Consider the following 22,207-nt stretch of genomic DNA (forward strand, 5'->3'; position numbering starts at 1 on the left):
TTGCGGCTTCCGAGTACATTCCGCTTAGGGACGGTACTGAAAAGTATCGGCGTCCGAAGGACGTAATCTACGATCCCGACGACCCGATTACTCTAGCCATAGAGGCAGCCAATCAGCTCGCGACACCAACACTTCAGGACCCCGATACCGACCCCGCCGGCGCGCGTGGTCGACGATTTCCCTCGATTCGATTAATTCTTTCAAATATTTTTCCTCTCAGACGACGCCCTGAGCCGAGGTTGGCGCCCAACTGGGCACCCTCAGGCCTGTTGTCTTAAACGTTGTACCGGGTGAGAGCCTTCAGCGCTCCCCATTTGTCCGGCCAAGTAGTTAATGCCATCTGCGGCAAATCTACAATAAGTCACGTCAAAAAAAATGTCTGTTTGTGTATGTTAACACGTTAGTTGACTGGATTACTTATTTATTGCACAAAGAACATATATTTGCCGCCATTTGAGAAGCATGATTCATACAATGATTCTGAGTTGATATAAGTGGAATTTTCCCTCGTAAAAAATGTTTAAAATAATTTTAAATTCTATACTTTTGCAATGGAACATTTCACTTAATATTAATTCAGAATAATTATGATGTCACTTAAACCCTGTTCAAAAATTTTAGTGTTTATTTTTGAAATTATTTTCAGTTCCATACTTTTGCGACGGAATATTCGACTTGATGTCAACTCAGTATCATGATCTGAATCATTCCTCAAAGTTTTCGTTACGATGTTACTAGCGCCCTGTATGTGCAAATTGCTCAAATGTGGCCTTTTCAGACTGATTCGTTTAAAAAACTACACCTGAACAGGTTAGCTACTTCGGTCTGGGTAGTTTAATAATAATAAACTAGCGTTTAATAAAAATCATTCTTCTGTTTTAAAGTTCTTGTGCTATAATTAACTGGCAATTTTATCAAGTATGCGTTTTTGTCATCCAGTAACTTATTATGATTGCTTTTAATTTCGAAAGGGAGAAAATTGCACTTTTTGCGCTTTAAGACTATAAATTGCGCTCTGTTATTAACTTTTTCAAATTTCTTTTGTGCGACGTTCTGTTTAGAAATATGAAGTTAACTTGGAAATAAGTTGAGACGGAATTCAGTTTTCTCGTTTTAAAAACGTCTTTTGTTTTACCTATGGTAAATCGATTTTAATTTCTTGTCATGTGTCTTTTTCTAATTTGCTCTAAAAAAAGGAGACAGGTGATTTAGAGATTTAAAAAGTTATTACAATATACTTTTATTCAATCCAGAAATAACCTTATAAGTTATACAAACGCCAGAGTAATTCAGCGTAAAATTACGAATAAAAATCAAATTGGAATTTTTCTTGCTTGTATTTTTTTTTATAAAAAAGTATAATGATCACAAACCAATCTGTATCGATTGATTTAGTCCTAAGCATATCATATCCTATGTGACTTTTTATATTAATATGTATTTTTATTTGTTACAGACTGGCAAACATTTTCACCGGACGTCACTTCTCATCAAAGCCTTCAATCACAAGTTTAGACTAGACCTTGAGCTTAACACGTAAGTACCTAGTTCATACTTATTAAGTATTCTATCGAACATTTAAAAAAAAAAACTAAGCATCACATAATAGCGTGGAAAATCTTATAAAAAGTCTTTGAAAATCTTCTGCTATGTTCTAGCTTTTACTTACAGTAACATAATACCCTGAATAAATCACTGATGTGAGTTTTTATTTGTTTAAAAGGGTTTAAAAAGGCCACTTCGAAGCAATTACTTAATTTAAAAAGCAATAATGCAATTTGACAGTTGCGCATATAAAAGTCTAAGTGCGCAATTTCAAATAACAATATTGCTTTTTAATGAAATGCTTTAATGTGGCCTTTTTAACCCCTTGCTTGCTACACTGGGCGCGCGTCACAGTAGGCTGTTGATGTACCGTGTCTCCAGGTGTTTATATCGATATCACTGTGAGCACTGTGGTGCCTAAAATTGATTGACTTTTGAATAAACCAACCGAGAAAAGGATGCCAAATGACCCTGGCCATATTTTAGCAAATACACTGGAACCTGTAATAATAAATAATAATAAAAATAAATTTATTTCTCACTCACAATTACAGTAAAATTTAACATAGTACAGTCATGAGCAATATAATGTACCCACTTTAGGACTCTGTCGCACTAACATATGTGACATTTAGTGAGACTAGACAGTCCAATTTGTCAAAAAAGTTAATGTGACATGGTACCAAAGTGTATACTTATTAATGTTCGTGACCGTACTACTCACTGGAGATTGGTGTCCATACTAGACGGAATGCCTGTGTTACGGATTACCAGGCTCTCTTCCTCCCTGTTTTCATAGTTCATGGCAAGGCATTGTTATAAAAATAGACTCTTTAAAATTACAGCTATAGGTGTGTGTGTGTTTTAGCCCTACGACGCGAAGTGTCTTGGGATCGGGAGCTGCCATGACAGCAGCTTCCACTAACTGTAGTGTCCAAAGTGTTTTTTTTAACGTGACTTATTGTAGATTTGCTACAGATGGCATTAACTACTTGACCGGAAGTCCAAAGTGTAACAACGGACTTAATGTGGGTTCTGTAGTAACATTAATGAAGCGAGCGAATATGGCTCAGTTTTAAAAAAAAACTTTTCTTTCTTACTTTTATGGCTTTATAACCGCGGTGAGTGCTAGACTAACTTATAGTAACTCAACTTTCTTAACAGATGTGGCCAGAGCGAACTTCTAAATTCTGTTATGGCATGAGCCTTACAGATAAAAGTTTTCTGCTTCTAGTGATAGACAAACAGAAGCTTTAAGATTAAAAAAATAATAATAAATATACATCTTCTTCTGTCGTGTGGGTTGTGAGGTGGATTACCAACCTCATCAACCTTGGTGTCAGAGTTACTATTGAGACGCCAAAGGCCCCTGACATGACTCATGTAACGACTTCTTACTTACATTAATAAGTAGTAACCGGGACCAACGGCTTAACATGCCTTTCGGTGGACAGATCAGCTTACTTTCGGAAAACAGATGATCAGTCTGTAATGTCCTAACCAAACTAGGGATCACCAAGTATTTTTTGTGATATTTCCCCACCGGGATTCAAACCCGGGACCTCCGATCCGTGAGCCTAACGCTCAACCACTGGACCACGGAGGACGTTAATATACATACTGACGGCCGTAATCTGTAACATAAGTATAATATATACTATGCTAAAATCTTCTAGAACACGTGAATTACCTACATAGTAGTGTCATGAATTCGAATTATGACTCGGGCTTCCACGGAATTAATATGAATTTGAATTCATGTTTGAATTATAGATAATTCATATCAAGTATTTTTTTAATATTCTTTATTTACGATTCAATGTCAAAATTCTGATTTTTTTATTAAAAATATCATTTTGTTTATGTCACAAACTACACACGATATAAAATCAAACAAGAATAGTCTTCTAAGAAATATGCCACAAACATATTTCTGTTAAGTAGGTTATTATGTTTTTCTTTTCTATTGTACGAAATATTAATAAAACTAAAGGATATTCGAATCTTCGAATATTTAATATTGGTAGTTAATAACCTATTTTCGAATATCGGGGGTCGCGTTATTGCATTCTTGGGGATAGATTCGCTAGCACACTATATTGCGGATATGAGTTTGTTTCTTTCTTTTGCCTCCTTATACTTTTTTTATTCTATACCGAATTTTTGTTCAATAAAACATGAGATTTTTTAAGATCACTCTCAAAATTTGTTGGCGCATGGCTAACCGCGGAAGCCAGAACTTCTTTATTCAAATTTGAATTTGGAACATTCAATATTAAGAATTGAAAAAACATTTTATTCGATACCCGCATTGCTCGCGGATAATTACCGCTAAAATAGTCATGTTAGAATTCATTATCGAAGTTCAACTAGGTACTGTCACGAGCATTAATATGTATACACTTTGGTACCATGTCACATTAACTTTTTTTAATAAATAGAACTGTAAGTCTCACTAAATGTTAAATATGTTAGTGCGACAGAGTCCTAAAGTGGGTACATTATATTGCTCATGACTGTACTTAATGCAGTAGCACTCTTAGTTGCTGAACAGGGTAAGGGTGACATTATTATTATTACTGTAAAATTACTTTTTTTTGTCTTAATAATTTCTTGTGTGTAATATTTTTCTGATAATATTTACGAATCAAAAACTTGCGAGGTGGACATTTGTGGTAAAAAGTGTATTTTATTTGACAGATATATATTACTCGTTTCTTTCGTTTTTGATGAACGGTGAGAGAAAGGGACAGGTTATTAGCCCATCTCTCTGTTGCATCATGTTCAAGGCAAACCTCTAACCGCCTTTTACGACATGCCGGGAAAATTAATTTGCTCCGTTTTTAACCCGATCGCATTTTCACTTGTACAAAAAATTTACAAGGTTTTTCTTTTAACCTTTACCAAACTTTCGTTTACTTGTTTATATTTTAACGTTTTAGCCGAAGCACTCTGAGCATTACTCTACTTTACCGGCCGGAAGGAGGTAAACGCCCTCCTCGGGACACGATGAATTACTCTCTACCCTACTTCTGACGTTTCAAGCGCCATCTTTGTACGAATTCTCTTAAAATAAAAACGAAAAGACCCCTATATAAGAGTTAAATTTATTGCCCTTGTAGCTCAAAACGCCGGCGCCACGTTGTCATGGAAATTAAACATAAATGAAAAAAAGAAAATATTTTAAACGTCCTTTTTAACTCGTCTGCGAGTAAAAATAAAACGTTTAGCCTTCAGCTGTTTGTAGTTTCGCGTGTGACGTAAACAATCTAAGGGATTGGGTTCTTTTCAACATGATAGACTATCTTTTCCTATACTGATATGATGCGGTTGTAAGTAGAAGAGTTGGAATAGGAGAAGGTGTTTTAAAAAAAGTCTAAGTCGAAGGTGCTCTAAACTAAACCGGTGACTTATTGTAGATTTGCCGCAAATGGCATTAACTATTAAATTACTTGGCCGGACAAATGGGGAGCGCTGAAGGCTCTCACCCAGTACCTAAACCGGTGAGCGTGCTTGATCAGTTCAATGAGAGTTGAAGAAGCGAAAGTGGTGTGTCAGGATCGTAGTAAGAGGAATTCCGTGGTCTCTGCCTACCCCAATGGGAAATAGGCGTGATATTATGTATGTCCTACTACTATTATGTTGGCAATGGGTTGGAAACTTATCACGATGTGGTTTAGAATAAATGGTAATATTAATAATAACAAAGCGTGCAATTTCCCCAGTACATACAGGGTGTTAGTGACATATTATATACATACATACATAAACAGCCTATATACGTCCCACTGCGTGGCACAGGCCTCTCCTCAATCAACTGGAGGGGGTATTGAGCATACTCCACCACGCTGCTCCAATGCGGGTGTTAGTGACATCGTAACTAAAACTTTGAGGGATGACTCAGACCATGATTCTGAGTCGATATAAAGAGGAATTTTCCGTAAGTATAGAAGTGAAATTAATAAAAAAAAAACAGTAAAATTTCCATGAATTTTCCTGCAGGAAATTCCACTTGATATCAACTCAGAATCATGAGCTGAATCATTCCCCTCAGTATTTGATACGGTGTCACTAGCATCCATACGTATTAGATTTAAGTGACATCGTAACGAATACTGAGGGGGATTATTCAGCTCATTATTCTGAGTTAATATCAAGTGGAATTGTTCATCGCAAAAATATAATATAATTAAAAATAATTTAAAAAATACAAGAAAACGTTGAATTTTGAAACGGTAAATTCCAATTTATACTTATTAACTCCGAATTATAAGCTGAAACACCCCCTCGATGTCACTAACATCGTACTATAAGTACGGTCACGAGTACTAATATGTAAACACTTTGAAACCATGTCAAATTAATTTCTTTTTAAAATTCAAATGTAAGTCTCATTAAATGTCAAATATGATAGTGCGACAGGGTTCTAAAGTGGGTACATGATATTGCTCATGACTGTAAGTACTTAAGTTAACTGCGTGTGTTAAAGTAAACACGTGAAGGCTACGTACACACACAACCGAAAGGTCATGTCCCTTTTAATGGTATAGGAAACTAAGTAAGACAGATACCTGTGATTTACGACCACTAGTGTGCTATAAATAGTGGAAATGGTTGGTTAAATCGTTTCGGGACGTCCTGTGTTTAAACAAATACCATGTTTGGGTTTTTCCCCAAGAAGTACCAAAGGGTTGCGTGTCTCTATGTTGTTTACATTTTTTTTTGACGTGAGTTTTTTTTGGTCGGACAAATGGGGAGGGTTGAGGGCTCTCACCCGGTAATGTTGTTTGCAGACTGCATTTTGGTGAGTGTGCTTTCTTATTGCAGGGATTGCTTGAACTGATTTCACCTGCACCTTTCCAGCATACGACGATGCGACGCGGCGAGACATTCCATCCATATGTGGTCAACATTCCTTCTCTTCGAATCGCTAGATTCGCTTCCTCCTTCAGTATGCGAACTGCTAAAGAATGGGATTCTTTTCCCGCGTCATTGTTTCCTGATACGTATAATTTAGGGGTTGTAAAGGCAAATGTGAATAGGCGCTATTTGAGTTTACATGCTTCAGCTTAAACCACATCGCTGCTTAAGACCAGGCTGGATCGTGAGCAAACACACTCAAATCTTAAAAAAAAATAAAACAACAAGTTTATATCTCAAACTAGCTTCAGAGTTTTATTAAGCGTCCATGATCTTTTTTAAATATTAGAACACCACATAAGAAAAGCTCAGGGGCCTGTTTTATAAAACTTACAATTGTAAATTACAATGACAATTTGATGTACATTGCGGAGTGTGTAATCACAGTGATCACAAATATTTTGCAGTTTCAAATTAGCTACGTAATGAACACGAAATAGTCGTTGTAATTTACAATTGTAAGTTTTATAAACCAGGCCCCAGGACTCCCTCATCCAACTAAATAAATAAAAATAAAACTTATCTAATAAAAGAAAATAATTTTAAAATATCTTAAATAAATATTAAAAATAAAAATATTATATGGTGCAAATAAATAAAACAGCACACGATAAACGGGTTGCATATCAGCGAGATGAATGTTTGAATAGTCCGGGTTATTCAAATCTATAAATTTTATGCTTGTCCAATGCCTGGTTTTTATTTCATTTACGGATAAAAAAATGACAGGTCTAAATTAAAATAAAGTTAGATAGTGTGTACTGGAATCAGCACCAGGGTCGTGTTATCAAATTTATTTGTATTTATAGTGGTACATACTCGTATGATGAAATAAAGATCTTGTGAAAACAACTTTGCTTGTATACAGGGTGTTAGTGACATCGTAACATCATCGTAAGAGGGATGAATTAGACCATGATTTTGAATTAATATCAAGTGGAATTTTCCATCGCAAAATTCACGATACTTTTTACGGTTTATTTATCATTTTAAATTGTATACTTTTGCGATGGAAAATTCCACTTGATGTTAACTCAGAATAATGAGCAGAATCATCCTCCTCAGTATTCGTTACGATGTCACTTACACCCTATAGTATGTATGTAGATACCTATTCATTAGCGACTCGACGTTTCAATTACGTAAGAACGTAACTAGTATAGAGCGATCTGGCTCACGTCTGCCACGATTTTCTAATTCAGAGCTCCAATTCTAAGCCCTTCACTCTGCTAGCGAACTAGGCTACACTTATGTACGGAGCCTGAGGCGCAAGTCGCAGGCGAAGAATATTTAAAAACATAAACACCCCTATCGAAGTATTATCGAAGATGTAAACGTTGACGTTTCAACGACATCGTCAACTTTAAGTTGGCTATTTAAATATGACAATAACAAATAAAATTAAATATGACCATTTCATGAAATGATCAGTTCTAACATCTGGCCACGACATATATACACCCACACCTCGCTAGCTATGCCTAAGTCCCATGTAGTAAGACCTGTTGCCCGGATATAAATCCCTGAAATCACGTGAATACAAACTGAATCCAAACTAATAAAGTCGAATTCAGTAGTACTTACAGCTCGAAATGACTAATTACAGAGGGTGAAGTTTAAGATTTGAAATAATGAATCAACCCGGAATGAGGAAAATTGTCGACCACCCTGGCGGGGTCTGTATATGAGTCCTAGAGAGCTTGACAGTAATTATGTAATTTTCCTTTTTTTTGTAGAGGAAATAAACTTTTTACTTACTTACTTACTTTTGATAGACAGAATTTCCACTCGTTTATTTTATCCGGTCGAATAGTAAATGCCATTTGCGGCAAACCTATAATAAGTCACGTAAAAAAAAACGTACTTACCGCTCATAACTTGGACCACTGGGTGTACATACAACGCTCGTCGCACGCCCGGGTTGGCGACAACTTCATTAAAAGCGGCACAAACAAACGAGGCACGGCATATACAGCAAACACCCACTCTTTGTGCACCAATCAAATTTTTGCAGAAAAGCGCCGGTCTGTGAGTTACGCGGGTTTTGTTTGGAGCGGCGTATTACATCTACAATGTACTTATTATGTGCTTTTATATAAAATTGAATGAGTTACATGGTTTTTTTTAAAGTGAAGAACGTAACTACACTAAGGAATAAGAGAGAGCGCTGTCTATCTGTCTCGCTTGCACTTTCGCGTTAGGCAGCACCCGAAAAGAATAAGATTTTTGAACGGAGTGTCCTGAGTATGCTTATAGGTTTGTAAAGTATATAGATTTCATTTGTATCAATATTTTCATTGTACCAACAAAAAATAATATTAGAAAACTTTTTTCCCTATATCAAGTTTATTAACTTTACAAGAACGATGTCATTGCAACGCCACGTCGCACACGAGATTTTCCTCATAACATAGGGTGATCGTGATATCGTAACGAAAACTTTGCGGATAATTCCGACTATGATTCTGAGTTGATATCAAGTGGATTTTACCGTCGCAAAAATATGGATCTGAAATAATTAAAAATAACTGAAATATTCATGAATTTTTCGACAGGATGTTCCACTTGATATCAACTCAGAATCATGGTCTGAATCATCCACCAAAGTTTTCGTTACGGTGTCACTAACACTCATACGTACTGTACGTGTCTTCTATCTGTACGTGTTTGTACATGGTGTTAATGACATCGTAATGAATACTGAGGGGGATGATTCGACTCATGCTTCTGGATTAATATCAAGTTGAAATTTCCATCGCAAAACTACACTTGCATGTAATTCAAAAATTCTACTTGATATTATTACCACGGAATCATGAGCTAAATCATTCCCCTCAGTATTGGAAACGGTGTCTCTAACACGCTGTGTTAGGGAGCCACATTATTTAGGGCCACACATTTTTGGGCTCAAAAACAAGGTTCCCTGGTCGGTGATAACGCTTTATGTTTTTAGGGTTCTGTTCCGGGGAACAGTTACTAAATCGTCTGAGGACAGCCTCACAAGACGGAAGCTTTGTGACACCGTTGGGAATATCGCTTGATTGAAACACTTTTAAAAGATTAACTCACCATCTTTTTTATAGATTTACTTTGTTAACAAGGTTTTTGTTTTTATCCTATTTACGAGTACAGTCATAAGCAATATCATGTTAGGACCCACCTTAGAGTAACGGCTTCCGTGGTTCAGTGTTTAAGCGTTGTGCTCACGATCCGGAGATACCGGGTTCGAATCCCGGTGGAGACACATCATAAAAATCACTTTGAGGTCCCTAGTTTGGTTAGGACATTACAGGCTGATCACCTGATTGTCCAAAAGTAAGATGATCCGTGCTTTGGAAGGCACGTTAAGCCGTTGGTCCTGGTTACTACTTACTGATGTACGTACGTAGTCGTTACATGAGTCAAGTGGCTCAATAGTAACCCTCTCAGGGTTGATGGGGTTGCTAATCCACTCTACAACCCCCACAATTGAAGAAGAAGGAAACCCACTTTAGAACCCTGTCGCACTATCATATATGACAATTAATAAGACTCACGGTTTAATTTGTCAAAAAAGTAAATGTGACATTGTTTCAAAGTGTATACATATTAGTACTCGTGACTGACACCTACTCTTCGTCAGCTGTTCAAATCCCATTTAATAGGGGATCCTTTAAAACCACGTGACATCAATAATTTTTATTATCCAAACATGAATTCGAACATTTATTCAAATCAAACCAAATCAAATATACTTTACTGCACACAACATCATCATCATCAATTTAAGAGCCACGCTCTTGTCGGTGTAGCATTAATGCTACTTTTTAGGGAAAAATAGGGCAGTGGTTTCCCTCTTGCCTTCCGCCCAACATACAAAACAAATTTACACAAATGGATGATAGATACAGTACAATCTGGCGGCCTTATTGCTAAGCAGCAATTTCTTCCAGGCAACCAGTGGATAGGAAACATTTATTACAATATTTGTTGCGGGACAGTGCAACATCCTGTATAAAATAATAAAATACTAACATAAAAAAACAAATAAAAATACATACATATACCCATTTATATCAGACGTGTATATATATTATAATTATAATAATTATGGTATTACATATATAGATATGACAATAGTTTCCTGTAACTTCTAAAGGATAAAATACGTTAAATTAATATCTACACAGCGACTCGTAATGAGCGCATTTATTTATAAATAGCAAGTGAATTTAATCCCAGAGCGGAATTCTCAATTCGTCCATTCCAATTTCGGCAAAATCCTCGCTAATTCAAAATCATCTTATTACAAGGGAAACGGAACAAATTAAAAATGTAAGAAAGATAATTATCTAAGATTTGCAGGAGTTTCGTATTTTTATTCTTTTTCCTGTTTCATTGTCGTTAGAACACTTAACGAATTTATCGGACCAATTTCTTGTCTCGTTCAAACCTCATTATTTTGATAATGATAAATCAATCAATCAATCAATCAATCAATCAATCATTTATTTGCAAGAACACAAAGTTAAAGATCTTATTCTAAGTAAAACAGTGCATGTATTCAACCTGCAAGCAGGTGTGCAAATATTTATACATATACCTAATTATATTATTATTAAGACTTATTCCTATAGTTAAAGAATTCGTTGACACTATAAAAACACATATGTAATAACCATTTCGTTAAATCATGCTTAAATTCTATCATATTTAATTCCTTTAAATTTTCAGGTAAATTGTTAAAAATTATGACACACATGTTATAAACATTTTTTTTATAAATATACGCACGACAAGGAGGCTGGTATAGTACGTTCGCGTATTGTCTTCTAAGTTGTCTTGTACTTACTTCACTACATTTTTTGAAATAATGGTTTTGTGATTTTACAAAAATGCAGGCATCTTTTATGTACATGCAAGGTAAGGGCAACACGTTACATTTCTGAAACAGAGGTTTGCAACTATCCAGGGACCAAGCATTATTTATAGCACGCATGCACTTTTTCTGCACCCCTAAAGCTCTACATGCATCGACAGAATTGCCCCACATTAAGAGGCCATAACTTAGTAAAGAAGAAACGTATCCGTGGTAAGCTGTTAGGGCTGCCTCAGTTGAAACCGTCCTTCTTAGTCTTCTAAGAGCGTAAACAAACCGGTCCAGTCTCTGACAAACAGAATCTACGTGACTTTTCCAATTCAAATAGCAGTCTATATTCATTCCTAGAAATTTAAAATCATTTGTGAAACCTAATGCAGAACCATCAACTTCAATGTCTAGTGACAATGGTTGGGTATTATAAGAACGGAACTGCATTATTTTAGTTTTATTTATATTAAGGCAAAGATCGTTGCATTCCATCCATTTAGCGATGTCCTGTAAAGCGTCATTAATAATTTGTTCATATTTGTCTTTTCTGACACATTTTATTAAAATAGTGGTGTCATCGGCAAATAAAATACATTTATGAATAGTAGCAGCTGGTAGATCATTAATATATAAGAGAAACAATAATGGGCCGAGTATACTTCCTTGCGGAACACCAGTTTTATTCAAAGCTAAATCAGATCTAAATTTTTCTTTTGTCAAAACATTATTTCTTTTCGTTATTTTCGTAATTTCCGTGTATTGTTTCCTACATGTTAAATAGCTATTTAGCCACTCATAAGCTTTTCCTCTGATACCATAACGATGCAATTTCGTCAGCAACTTCGTGTGATTGACAAAGTCAAACGCCTTGCTCATGTCTAAGAAGACTGCCACAATTGATGAGCCATTGTTAATACTTTCTGTTACATGTCTTACCAAGTTAAAACACGCAAGCGTAGTGGAGCTTCCTTTGCGAAAGCCAAATTGCTCCTCAACTAGTACATTATGTTTATTTAAAAAATCATTCAACCTGATAAGCATAGCTTTTTCAAATATTTTGGCTAATATAGGAAGTAAACTTATGGGTCTATAATTATTCGGCTCTGACTTATTTCCGCCCTTAAAAAGAGGTTTAATGATGGATAACTGTAGTTGTTCTGGAAATATTCCTTCTGAAAACGACAAATTGATTATATGACAGAGAGGCCGACATATATAACTAGCACAGTGCTTCAGCACCTCTGTAGTTATTTCGTCATGACCACTTGCTTTGCTATTACGTAACAATCTAATTATTTTTAAAATTTCAATGTCATTAGTAGGTTTTAAAAATATAGAGTAGGGATTATTGTCAATAACAGGGCTACTATAGATCTGATTATTAGTTGCATGAGGATTATTCGTTAAATTAATAAAATAATCATTGAAAATATTTGATATATCATTAGGATTTGTATATTTTATATTATTAAAAATTAATGTATCAATTTCATTCTTATAAATATTATCACAGAGAGTAGATGAGATAACATTCCACGTAGCTAAACATTTATTTTTGTTTCTATTTATATACCTATTGTTTAAAAGTTTTTGGGCCACATCAACACATTTTTTAAATATGTTATTGTACCGTCTAAGTTTATTCTTTGCATTCGACTTATTATTATTTTGAAATTTGTATTGTAAGTTTAAGTGGCGCTTTGTTTTAGAGGACTTCTTAATTCCCTTTGTCAACCATTTTAATCTTTTGGGTCGAAGACAAATTTTAACTTTAATAACAGGAAAACATAAATTATAAAACAGGCAAAATGTTTCATAAAAAATATTGAAAGCAGGCACTACTCTTTCCGAATCATATACATCACTGAAAGATAGTGCTGAAATGCACTCACAGAATTTCCGTATGTTATCCTTCGAGTAGTCTCTCTTGTGTTCAAAATAAGTACGATTATATTGCATTTTCTTCGTTTTAATTGCAATAGATTGAGCAGTTTCATGATCAGATAGGCAAAGATAATGAATGTCGGACTCAACCTGATTTATATTACTTGCGAACTGATCTATACATGATTTCAATCTAGTAGGGGATGTTATGTGTATATTAAAATTGTAGTTTTGTAAAACGCTCAAAAGATTCCTTGTAGATATTGTTTCCGTTAAAATATTAATGTTCCAATCACCGCATATTATAATTTTTTTCCGGCTAAATTTATTTGTAAGATAATACAAAAGTTTATCAAGTTTGTATAGAAACGTACCAACGTGAGCTTTAGTTTGCGTCGGTATTCTGTAGATGCAACAGATAATTACATTCAAATTGTGTAACTCGATACCACAACATTCAAAATAAAATGGCGCAACTAAGCCCGGAGGAAAACACAATCTATTACTGTTCATCATCTTTTTAATCAGAATGCAAGTACCCCCTCTTGACTTATCTCTACAATAGGTTGAAGCCAGCTTAAATCCATTTAGTTTCACATTGCTTTCTTTATTACTTACAAGGTTAGTTTCGCTGAAACATAATATATCAACCTCCTTGTTATTGACCGACAGCTCATGCAGAGCTAACTCTATAGAGTCAATTTTATTACATAAACCCGCTATGTTCTGATGTAATATTCTTAATTTATTAACGAAAAAGATGATTACTAGTTTCTTGTTCTGAGGCTTTTGTTTTATTTGACTCTATCTTGTCAGTGCGAGCTATCACAGGAAAATAATCTAAAAGTGTCTTTTTTAGTTTTGGTTTGACAGTTTCATGTTCAATAGGTTTAAAATAGTATAATATAGAGTTTCTCGACGTCCTATCTAATTTTAAATTACCACTAGATTTCTTGAAAGTTTTACAGTTAAAATTAAGAAATTTTGAATCGTAATCAATACAGTCTATAATAAAATTCAAATGTTTACACATTTCCAAACGCGAACGTGTAGGCTGTACAGTTTTTGAAAAGTAACAGTTTTTGTACTGGTTACATACATTTTTCAATTCTAGGTTTAATTTATCTGTGTTTAAATGTTTGTTTTGCATAACTGGTAGAATTATGACAGCATTATCCTTTGTGAGCTTATTAATAATAGCATCTAATTCAGATAAAATTTTCAATGGGTTAGTGTCATTTTCACCCACACACAGCACAATTTTATCATGTTTTCCAAACTTTTGAGTGTAGCAATCCTTTATAATTTGATCGGTACGTGCGTTTCGTTTTATCATCGATGTTACAACATATTTTTCATACTTCGTGCTCATTCTTGATGCTATTAATGTAGTTGCAAGATTCGTACACTGTTGAGAGCCATATATCCATATTTTATATTGGGTTCGAGTGGTTACAGCCTTTTTCGGCGGTTTTAGATTCTCATTGTCAGTATTTTTCGTTCCAGGCTTACTCACAGTAAACTTAGCAAGATTACTCTCCTGGTTTAAGCCTTTTTTTCCATTTTGGGAATTTTTTCGTTCGCCAATGATTTTATTGTTTTCGACATTTTCTGAGCTATAAGATGAATTAAACGTTTTTTGTAACCGCTTTTTGTGCGATCCAGTCGGTGTCGACGTCGATCCTATTCTGCAGAGTGATTTCAGACGAAGGATTGTATTATCCTTATCAGCAATAGTCTGTTTTAGAGCAAAAGTTTCTGCTAGCATTTTCTCTATTTCGGACTCGGCACCACAATCTATACTGCTCACTTGGTATGTTTGTGTCTCTAAAATCTATCATGAAAATAATTAATACAAAGTAACTATTATTATGGAGGAATTCGGTGGCGCAGCGGTTAAAGCGCTCGGTCTGCGATTGTTGAAGTAAAGCAACTTTCGCAAAGGCCGGTCATAGGATCACAAAAAAAAAGTTTTCATCTCGAGCTCCTCCGTGCTTCGGAGGGCACGTTAAGCCGTTGGTCCCGGCTGCATTAGCAGTCGTTAATAACCATCAATCCGCACTGGGCCCGCGTGATGGTTTAAGGCCCGATCTCCCTATCTATCCATAGGGAAGGCCCGTGCCCCAGCAGTGGTGACGTTAATGGGCTGATGATGATGATGAACTATTATTATGTATGTCATTTCCATATCTCGGGCCTATGGAGTCCCGGACTTTTGGAAGCTCTTACTCTCGTAATTACTTTTCAATAACAACTTTTCAGTCTTTCCTTGTCTTTCTTTTCTTTTTTTATCTAGTCACCTAGAAGAAATGGCTGTATAGCAATAAGATCTGAATCTAAACACCTGAAAAAGCAATATTGCAATTTGACATTTGCGTATATAAAAGTAAGTGCGCAGTGCATACAGATGTCAAATAGCAATATTGCTTTCTTACATGAATTGCAACAATGTGTTTAAAATTGCAGGTTTTAGTTTTGCTAGGTTTCACTTAATCTTGATTTTTTCTTTTCACTTCCAGTACAAAAAATCACGAATGTAATCCGCATAAAATATCCACAATATCTACGTAACTGATCCCCGTATCTCCCTCCGAAACAGGGGATATGGAAGCCATTATTTACATGAGCGCTCGGAGCCTTTATTGACCTGTATTGTTTTTCAATCGCGGTTCGAGAAATGACGCCGATGACGTCATAGCATAAACAACATGGCCGCCGAATCGATGGGCCGCTAGCAGTGATGTATCGTTTGCGGGAATTTTCTCACTTTAAGAACATTCTCGGCAATAAAAAGGCACAAAAGTTATGTAAAAAATAATAGTTTTATCACTAAAATCCGACTACGAAAAATTCGCGCTCTAAAAAGTATCAAACAAGAAATATTTATCTGACATTCTTTCCGAATAGTGATGTTTAGGGGATAGCCGTGGTCGAATACCATGGTAAGTAAACTGTTAAGACAGAACGTAGGAGAAATATTTTCTTGTTTTTTATTTTTTAGAGCGCGATTTTTCTGTTGTATGTAGGTTTTTAGTTTTTAAGCTTCCTTTATTTATATTATTTTAGGGTCTTATTTATTAAGGGTACGTGCTTCCATTATGTTTTTTATGCAAGATTTGGAGATAAAACATATTCGAAACATGTTTGAGTATTTATTAATTAAAAGTAATTATCGCATAAGTACAAGCAAACCCGCTAAAAACGAAAACGCGTTAAAATTCAGGGATAAGATATCAGACTTACGATATTTCAATACTGTTGCATGTGCCATGATCACGGGATGACTGATGAAATTGGAGTGGAGTAGGTATCCATAATTTTCTAAGGTTAACGATATATCGCACATCTAGTTCTTTAAGGTCATAAATGTATTTTTTTAAATTTTACAGTAGAGCGCTTTAACGATTTTTGTTTTGCCATATCTAAGTTAATTACCAAGTTAAATCAATTTCAGATTTTTTGACATTTATGACTTTTAAGAACTAGATGTGCGATATTACATATTTGCAATTTGCAATTTAAGCCCTTTCACTATATATACAATAGAGGTTTTTTTTTTAAATTAAATTTTTTTTATTTACCAAATAAAGTAAAATTAACACAAGTTAATAGCGGGCCCTGCACTAGGGTTTCCCCTGTATCGCAGGAAATAATATTGGAAAATAATATTTTTATACGTCCTCAATTTTATGTCTAAAGGGACCACTTTGGGAACATTCCCGTGAACGACACATCTCTGGCCGATGGAGACTAAAGAGATTGTTTCGACACTTTTACTGGCGATCCGGTTTTGAGACTGAAATTGTGGGCGGGAAATTCCGTGCTTTTTCGGTTCAACGCTCTAGCGAAGCGAAGTAAGTAGTAACCGTGACCAACGGTTTAACGTGCCTTACTTCGGACAATCAGGTGATCAGCTTGCATTGTCTCACAGAGTGACTTTTGTGATATATCCCCACCGGGAATCGAACCCACCGGATTGTGTGCCCAACGCTCAACCACTGAACCACAGAGACCGTTACTGGAATTTGCGTCAAAATGGCAATTTGTAGTTGTTTGTAAATGTTTGTTTCCTTTTAGTGGTTGCCTGGAAGAAATTGGTCTAGAGCAATAAGGCCCTCCAAATTGTAATGTATTCATGTGTTATGTCTTGAAATTGAAATTTAGGATTTGTGATTGTGAAATTTAGTCCTGTGCAGTAAAGTATATTTGATTTGATTGTTCACTAATACTATATACTATTTGATATACAACCATTACTATTACTATTATAGAAACTATAAGTATAGTATATAAATATACTATTACTATTTGATACCTAAACTAAAAACTTAGATTATAGTTATATTTTTTATTATTTTTTTAATCAAAATAATAATAAACATTTTACAATCAAAAGCGGTGTCTCTTAAACCTATCAACAGGTTAAAACAGTGATATTTTATCTTGCTTTCATTATAAAGATCTATCTATCTAAAGGTTTGCAATATAAAGGTGCCAAATATTTGATTTTAAGAAATAAAAACAATCTGAATCGAATTTTATACTTTTTTATTTAATAAATCTACTTAATCACCTGAAAAAGATCCGTAAAAGATCCGCGTGAAAAGTAACGGACACGGATACGGATTTTTCTTTTATCTCGGATATCCGCGGATATGGATACGGATATTCGGAACATCACTATTTCAACATAAAGCAATTGTTCCCGCCATTTTGACGCTAATGTTACTGGACCACAGAGGCCGTTAAAATTAAAATGGTACTCTATTACTTCCCTTCAAAACCCAATCGTAAAGCTACTACTACTGATATTTTCTAAGAAATCGTCATTCACCCTTAAAGGTCTTTCGTGTCAGCATTTTCTAGGTATTCCTAGTTACTTGTTGAAACAATATTTTTTCTTGGAACAGCTCTATCACTTAGTCGAACTACACGTCAATTGATTCAAAGAAGAGATGGATTGTTACGAAAAGTAAGGATTTTCTATTCAGGGAACACCGTAAACTAAAATACTTTGTGGTTATGGTAAAGGCTTTTTGGCGGGAAACGGGAACGGGACAGTTGCTTTCTTCATTGAGTAAATAATTAATACGAAGTGGTGTTTTGTGGTTAATGATCGCATTAAGTTACTCGGCAGACATTCGCGAGTGTTACTATATCGGAGTATTCAGTGAACAAAGTGTATCTGCCTATTTTCGCTTCGTGTCAAGAAGCCGCTTCATAACTCGAAAGTTTATGCGGACTTTTGAGTTAATTCGTTTGGGGTTCGGAGTAGGAGTCTACTCCGAGGGTGGGGTCTTAGGTTTCATCATCATCACCTTTCATCATTTCATCAAGAAAAAAAATACGTAAGACATGGCTGTATGGGCATAGTTCCCTTTGCCTTACCCTTCGGGGAAAACCAAAACAAAAAAAATGGTTATGGTAAAACCCAGCTCCATTCCATCTACGGATAACCAGACGTCGGCAGGCATTTCATCCTTATGTTGTGGATATACCACCAATCCGTACTAAGCGTTTCGCCTCTTCTTTTTTGATGCGAACTGCAAAGGTCTGAAACTGTCTGCCGTCGTCTGTTTTTCCGACTCGTTATAATCTAGGAGTCTTCAAGGCTAGGGTGAGTAGGCATTTGCTGGGTAAGCGTGATCCACCCTAGACCACATCGTCACTTACCATCATGTGAGATTGTGGTCAAACGCGAACATATTATATAAAAAAAAAAACAGTTTAAAAAAATACTTTAACATTTTCTTGAAATTCTATAATCCTAATTCTGATAGGTAGAAGATAATCCGAATTAATATTAAAATAAACCAATTTACTAATTTATGATGTTTATAATGCCGTTTTTAAAAATTAATATTAATAAGTATTATGTAAGTACTTTAATAAATAAACATAATTAGAGCTGATTATTAAACTCACCAATTATGTTTTTACAGAAACGTGTAAACAGTTTTGAACTTAAGTAATTAGATTTCGCAATTAAAAGTTGGGGCAACAACTTGTACACACACCTTCCGTGCGAGACAGAGATAGGACACACGCTTCATCATAAGAACGAAAGAGATAATATATATGTCGAATATTACGGGGTGTGTGAGCTTGTGAATTCCATGTTCAATTTTATTGTTAACGAGATCAACTTTTAATAAGCTACAGATTAATATAAGAGATTTGAAGATTGTTTGTATAAATGTGTATTTTATGTCACATAACGGTACTTTGTAATAAAATCGTGTGCTTTTTTGGAATCTTTTTCTTATCGTGTGGGTTGTAAGGAATACCAGATACATCAACCCTGGTGTCAGGGTTATGATTGAGCCGCCAAAGGCCCCTGACATGGCTCATGTAACGATTATTCACTTACATCAGTAAATAGTAACCGGGACCAACGGCTTAACGTGCCTTCCGAAGCACGGATCACCTTGCTTTCGGACAATCAGGTGATCAGCCTGGATTGGACTTAAATATTTTAAATTGGTATTAAAACATTATATTATTATACTAGCGACCCGCCCAGGCTTCGCTTAGGTGCAACGCTGAAGGAAAAATGTAATTATTTACGACATCACATTAAAACCCTCAAAAATAACAGTATTTCTCCACTATTTAATGGATGTAATTATACATATATAAACCTTTCTCTTAATTCACTATCTACTAAAAAAACCGCATCAAAATCCGTTGTGTAGTTTTAAAGATTTAAGCGTACATAGGGATATAGGGACAGAAAAAGAGACTTTGGTTTATACTATGTAGTGATTATTTCATTTCACTTTACTATCGTAAATAACTGAGCCTGTCAAACCTTCAGGTTAAGTAAGCGGACTCCTGTGACAATGGTATAATGCTAGAAAGATAATATAACATACACGATTATGACTATATGCCGATTAGGCTAGTCAGAAGTACAGTGTGTTTGAAATATACCTAATAATGTATTCACCATATCACTAATTTAAGAGCCACGCTCTTGTCGGTGTAGCATCCTCCATGCCTCTTTTTAGGGAAAAATAGGGCAGTGAATTCCTTCTTGCCTTTCGCCTCGCAGTATTCAGTCTGAAGCGAGTGAGATGACGCCCAGGATCGTCTATTTCAAAGCCGTCCTAGGACTCCTGCCCTCCACCTCTGAATAGTACTGACAGTTACAGTTGCCCTCTGTCAGGTTCCAGGTTACCTACCGTCCCTGTGACCTGTGTGTACTACCATACAGTTTTAGAAAAACATGGTGGCAATTTTAAACCGTGTTATCGCCAAAACATCAAACAATTACACGGAAAGGAAATTAATATTCAAAAAAGAGATGGCTCGTATGAACCAATTATGCAAATATACGCGATAAAAACGATAGTATCGTGTCGCGCGATTGAAACGTTCGATTCCATCGGAAAAGTGGAAAATGAAATTAATGGCCATATTTACATTTAAGGGGCAGAGGGTTGTTTTCGCTGGCTTTTATTTTGATCCCACTAAGGATAAGTACCGAAACCTTCGGCGTATACACCGCGATGCAATAGTATTAGGCGGAAACAGTATATAAAGCGAAGGTTGGTGGTAGGGCTGGCAGAGGAAGACCTAGACGGACGTACATTGACCAAATTGGAGATGTCCTTAGAAAAGGTTCAGTGCTGGCAGGCAGGAAGCAAGAAAAAACGGTGTAATAAAGGTGATTTGAGTCTCCATTTAAGCGTAATGCCTCTGTCAGAAGACTTCTCTCTTCGATAAAAGCAAGTTGTACACAAATAAGATCTCTTCTTTTCTTCAAAAAGAAGAAGACAAGATAAAAACTTAAATACTAAACATTTTTTTACCGGCTTTTAATATACCTATTTATAAGTAATAGTGTAGTGTGTCTATGTGTACATGTATGTGTATGTGTGTGAGGGTATGTGTGTTTTTATGTGCTGGAACGTGTATCCTTTCATTTTATTGTACTATTATTTTCATTTTATTTTGAATATATATGTGGTGGTATAGCCGAGCTGCATTGTGTGACGGATGCAGCAGAGACTTGGTGCTTAAGCTGGATATTTGATCCACGCAGGATATTTTATTTTTGTCTGCCTCTCTCTCTCTCTATTTAAGAGCTGCGCTCTTGTCGGTGGAGTAATCGCCATTCCTCTCTTCTTCCCGCCAAAACCTTCACCTCCCGATACGACACGACCTGCACCTTCTCTTTTATTTGTTTCATAAATGTTATCCTAGGTCTACCCCTTCCTCTCTTCCCTTCAATTTTTCCTTCTATAATGTTTGTTGTAAATGAATCGTGTCGTATCAGGTGGCCAATCATATTTCCTATCCGGTTCTCTATAGTCTTCAATATGGTTCTCTTTTCTTCAACTCTGTCCAGCACTTTTTCATTTGACACCATTTCAGTCCAGCTTATACCCTCCATCCTTCGCCAACACCACATCTCAAACGCTTCCAACCTATCTCTGTCTCTCTCTCTTGTCTGCCATACGCAATAATAATAATAATTGTACTATTTTTAAAAAAGCCTATATTTGGTCTAACAGCTGTATACTAGGTATATAATCCCAAATCCACTTCAACCGCACGATCTTTTGCCCAAATCAGCCGTACCACGTATGAGTAGGGGTTCGCTTCTGATTTATGGTATGAATTTAATGCAATTTCAATTTAGATTCCGACATGGTAATGCTATGTGTGGTATGATTTACGGTAAATTAAACCTGGGGTATTAAATGGAAACAGTTGACAATTTTAAAATATTATTCATTTGAACGTTTTGTGAAATGGTTTAGTGTTAAGGGGAAGCTGAAATTGGGTGGGTTTTTGGTATTTGCTGATCTATAATGTTCCAATTCGGTGCAAAACGTTTCGCTTTCGCCCTCAAGTCTTCACTATTATTGACTCCCTAATTCAGCGCTTATCGCTATCGACCCGGTAGGGTCGATTAATTGTTTCAAATATTTTTCCTCTCAGACGACACCCTGAGCCGAGTTTTGCGCCCAACTGGGCACCCTCAGGCCTGTTGTCTTAAAC

General features: G+C 35.6%; 1 protein-coding gene across 1 annotated transcript in view; it reads left to right on the plus strand.

The window, feature by feature from the left end:
- The window catches only part of LOC126367298 (disintegrin and metalloproteinase domain-containing protein 11), a 371,689-nt gene that overhangs the window by 95,093 nt on the left and 254,389 nt on the right, over window positions 1-22,207 (plus strand). The window contains exon 4 of the mRNA XM_050010750.1: window positions 1,457-1,536. Within this exon, the coding sequence (XP_049866707.1) occupies window positions 1,457-1,536 (80 nt within the window). The remainder of the gene's footprint in view (window positions 1-1,456; window positions 1,537-22,207) is intronic.

Source organism: Pectinophora gossypiella, chromosome 6 (assembly GCF_024362695.1).
Source record: "Pectinophora gossypiella chromosome 6, ilPecGoss1.1, whole genome shotgun sequence".
Lineage (NCBI taxonomy): Eukaryota > Metazoa > Arthropoda > Insecta > Lepidoptera > Gelechiidae > Pectinophora > Pectinophora gossypiella.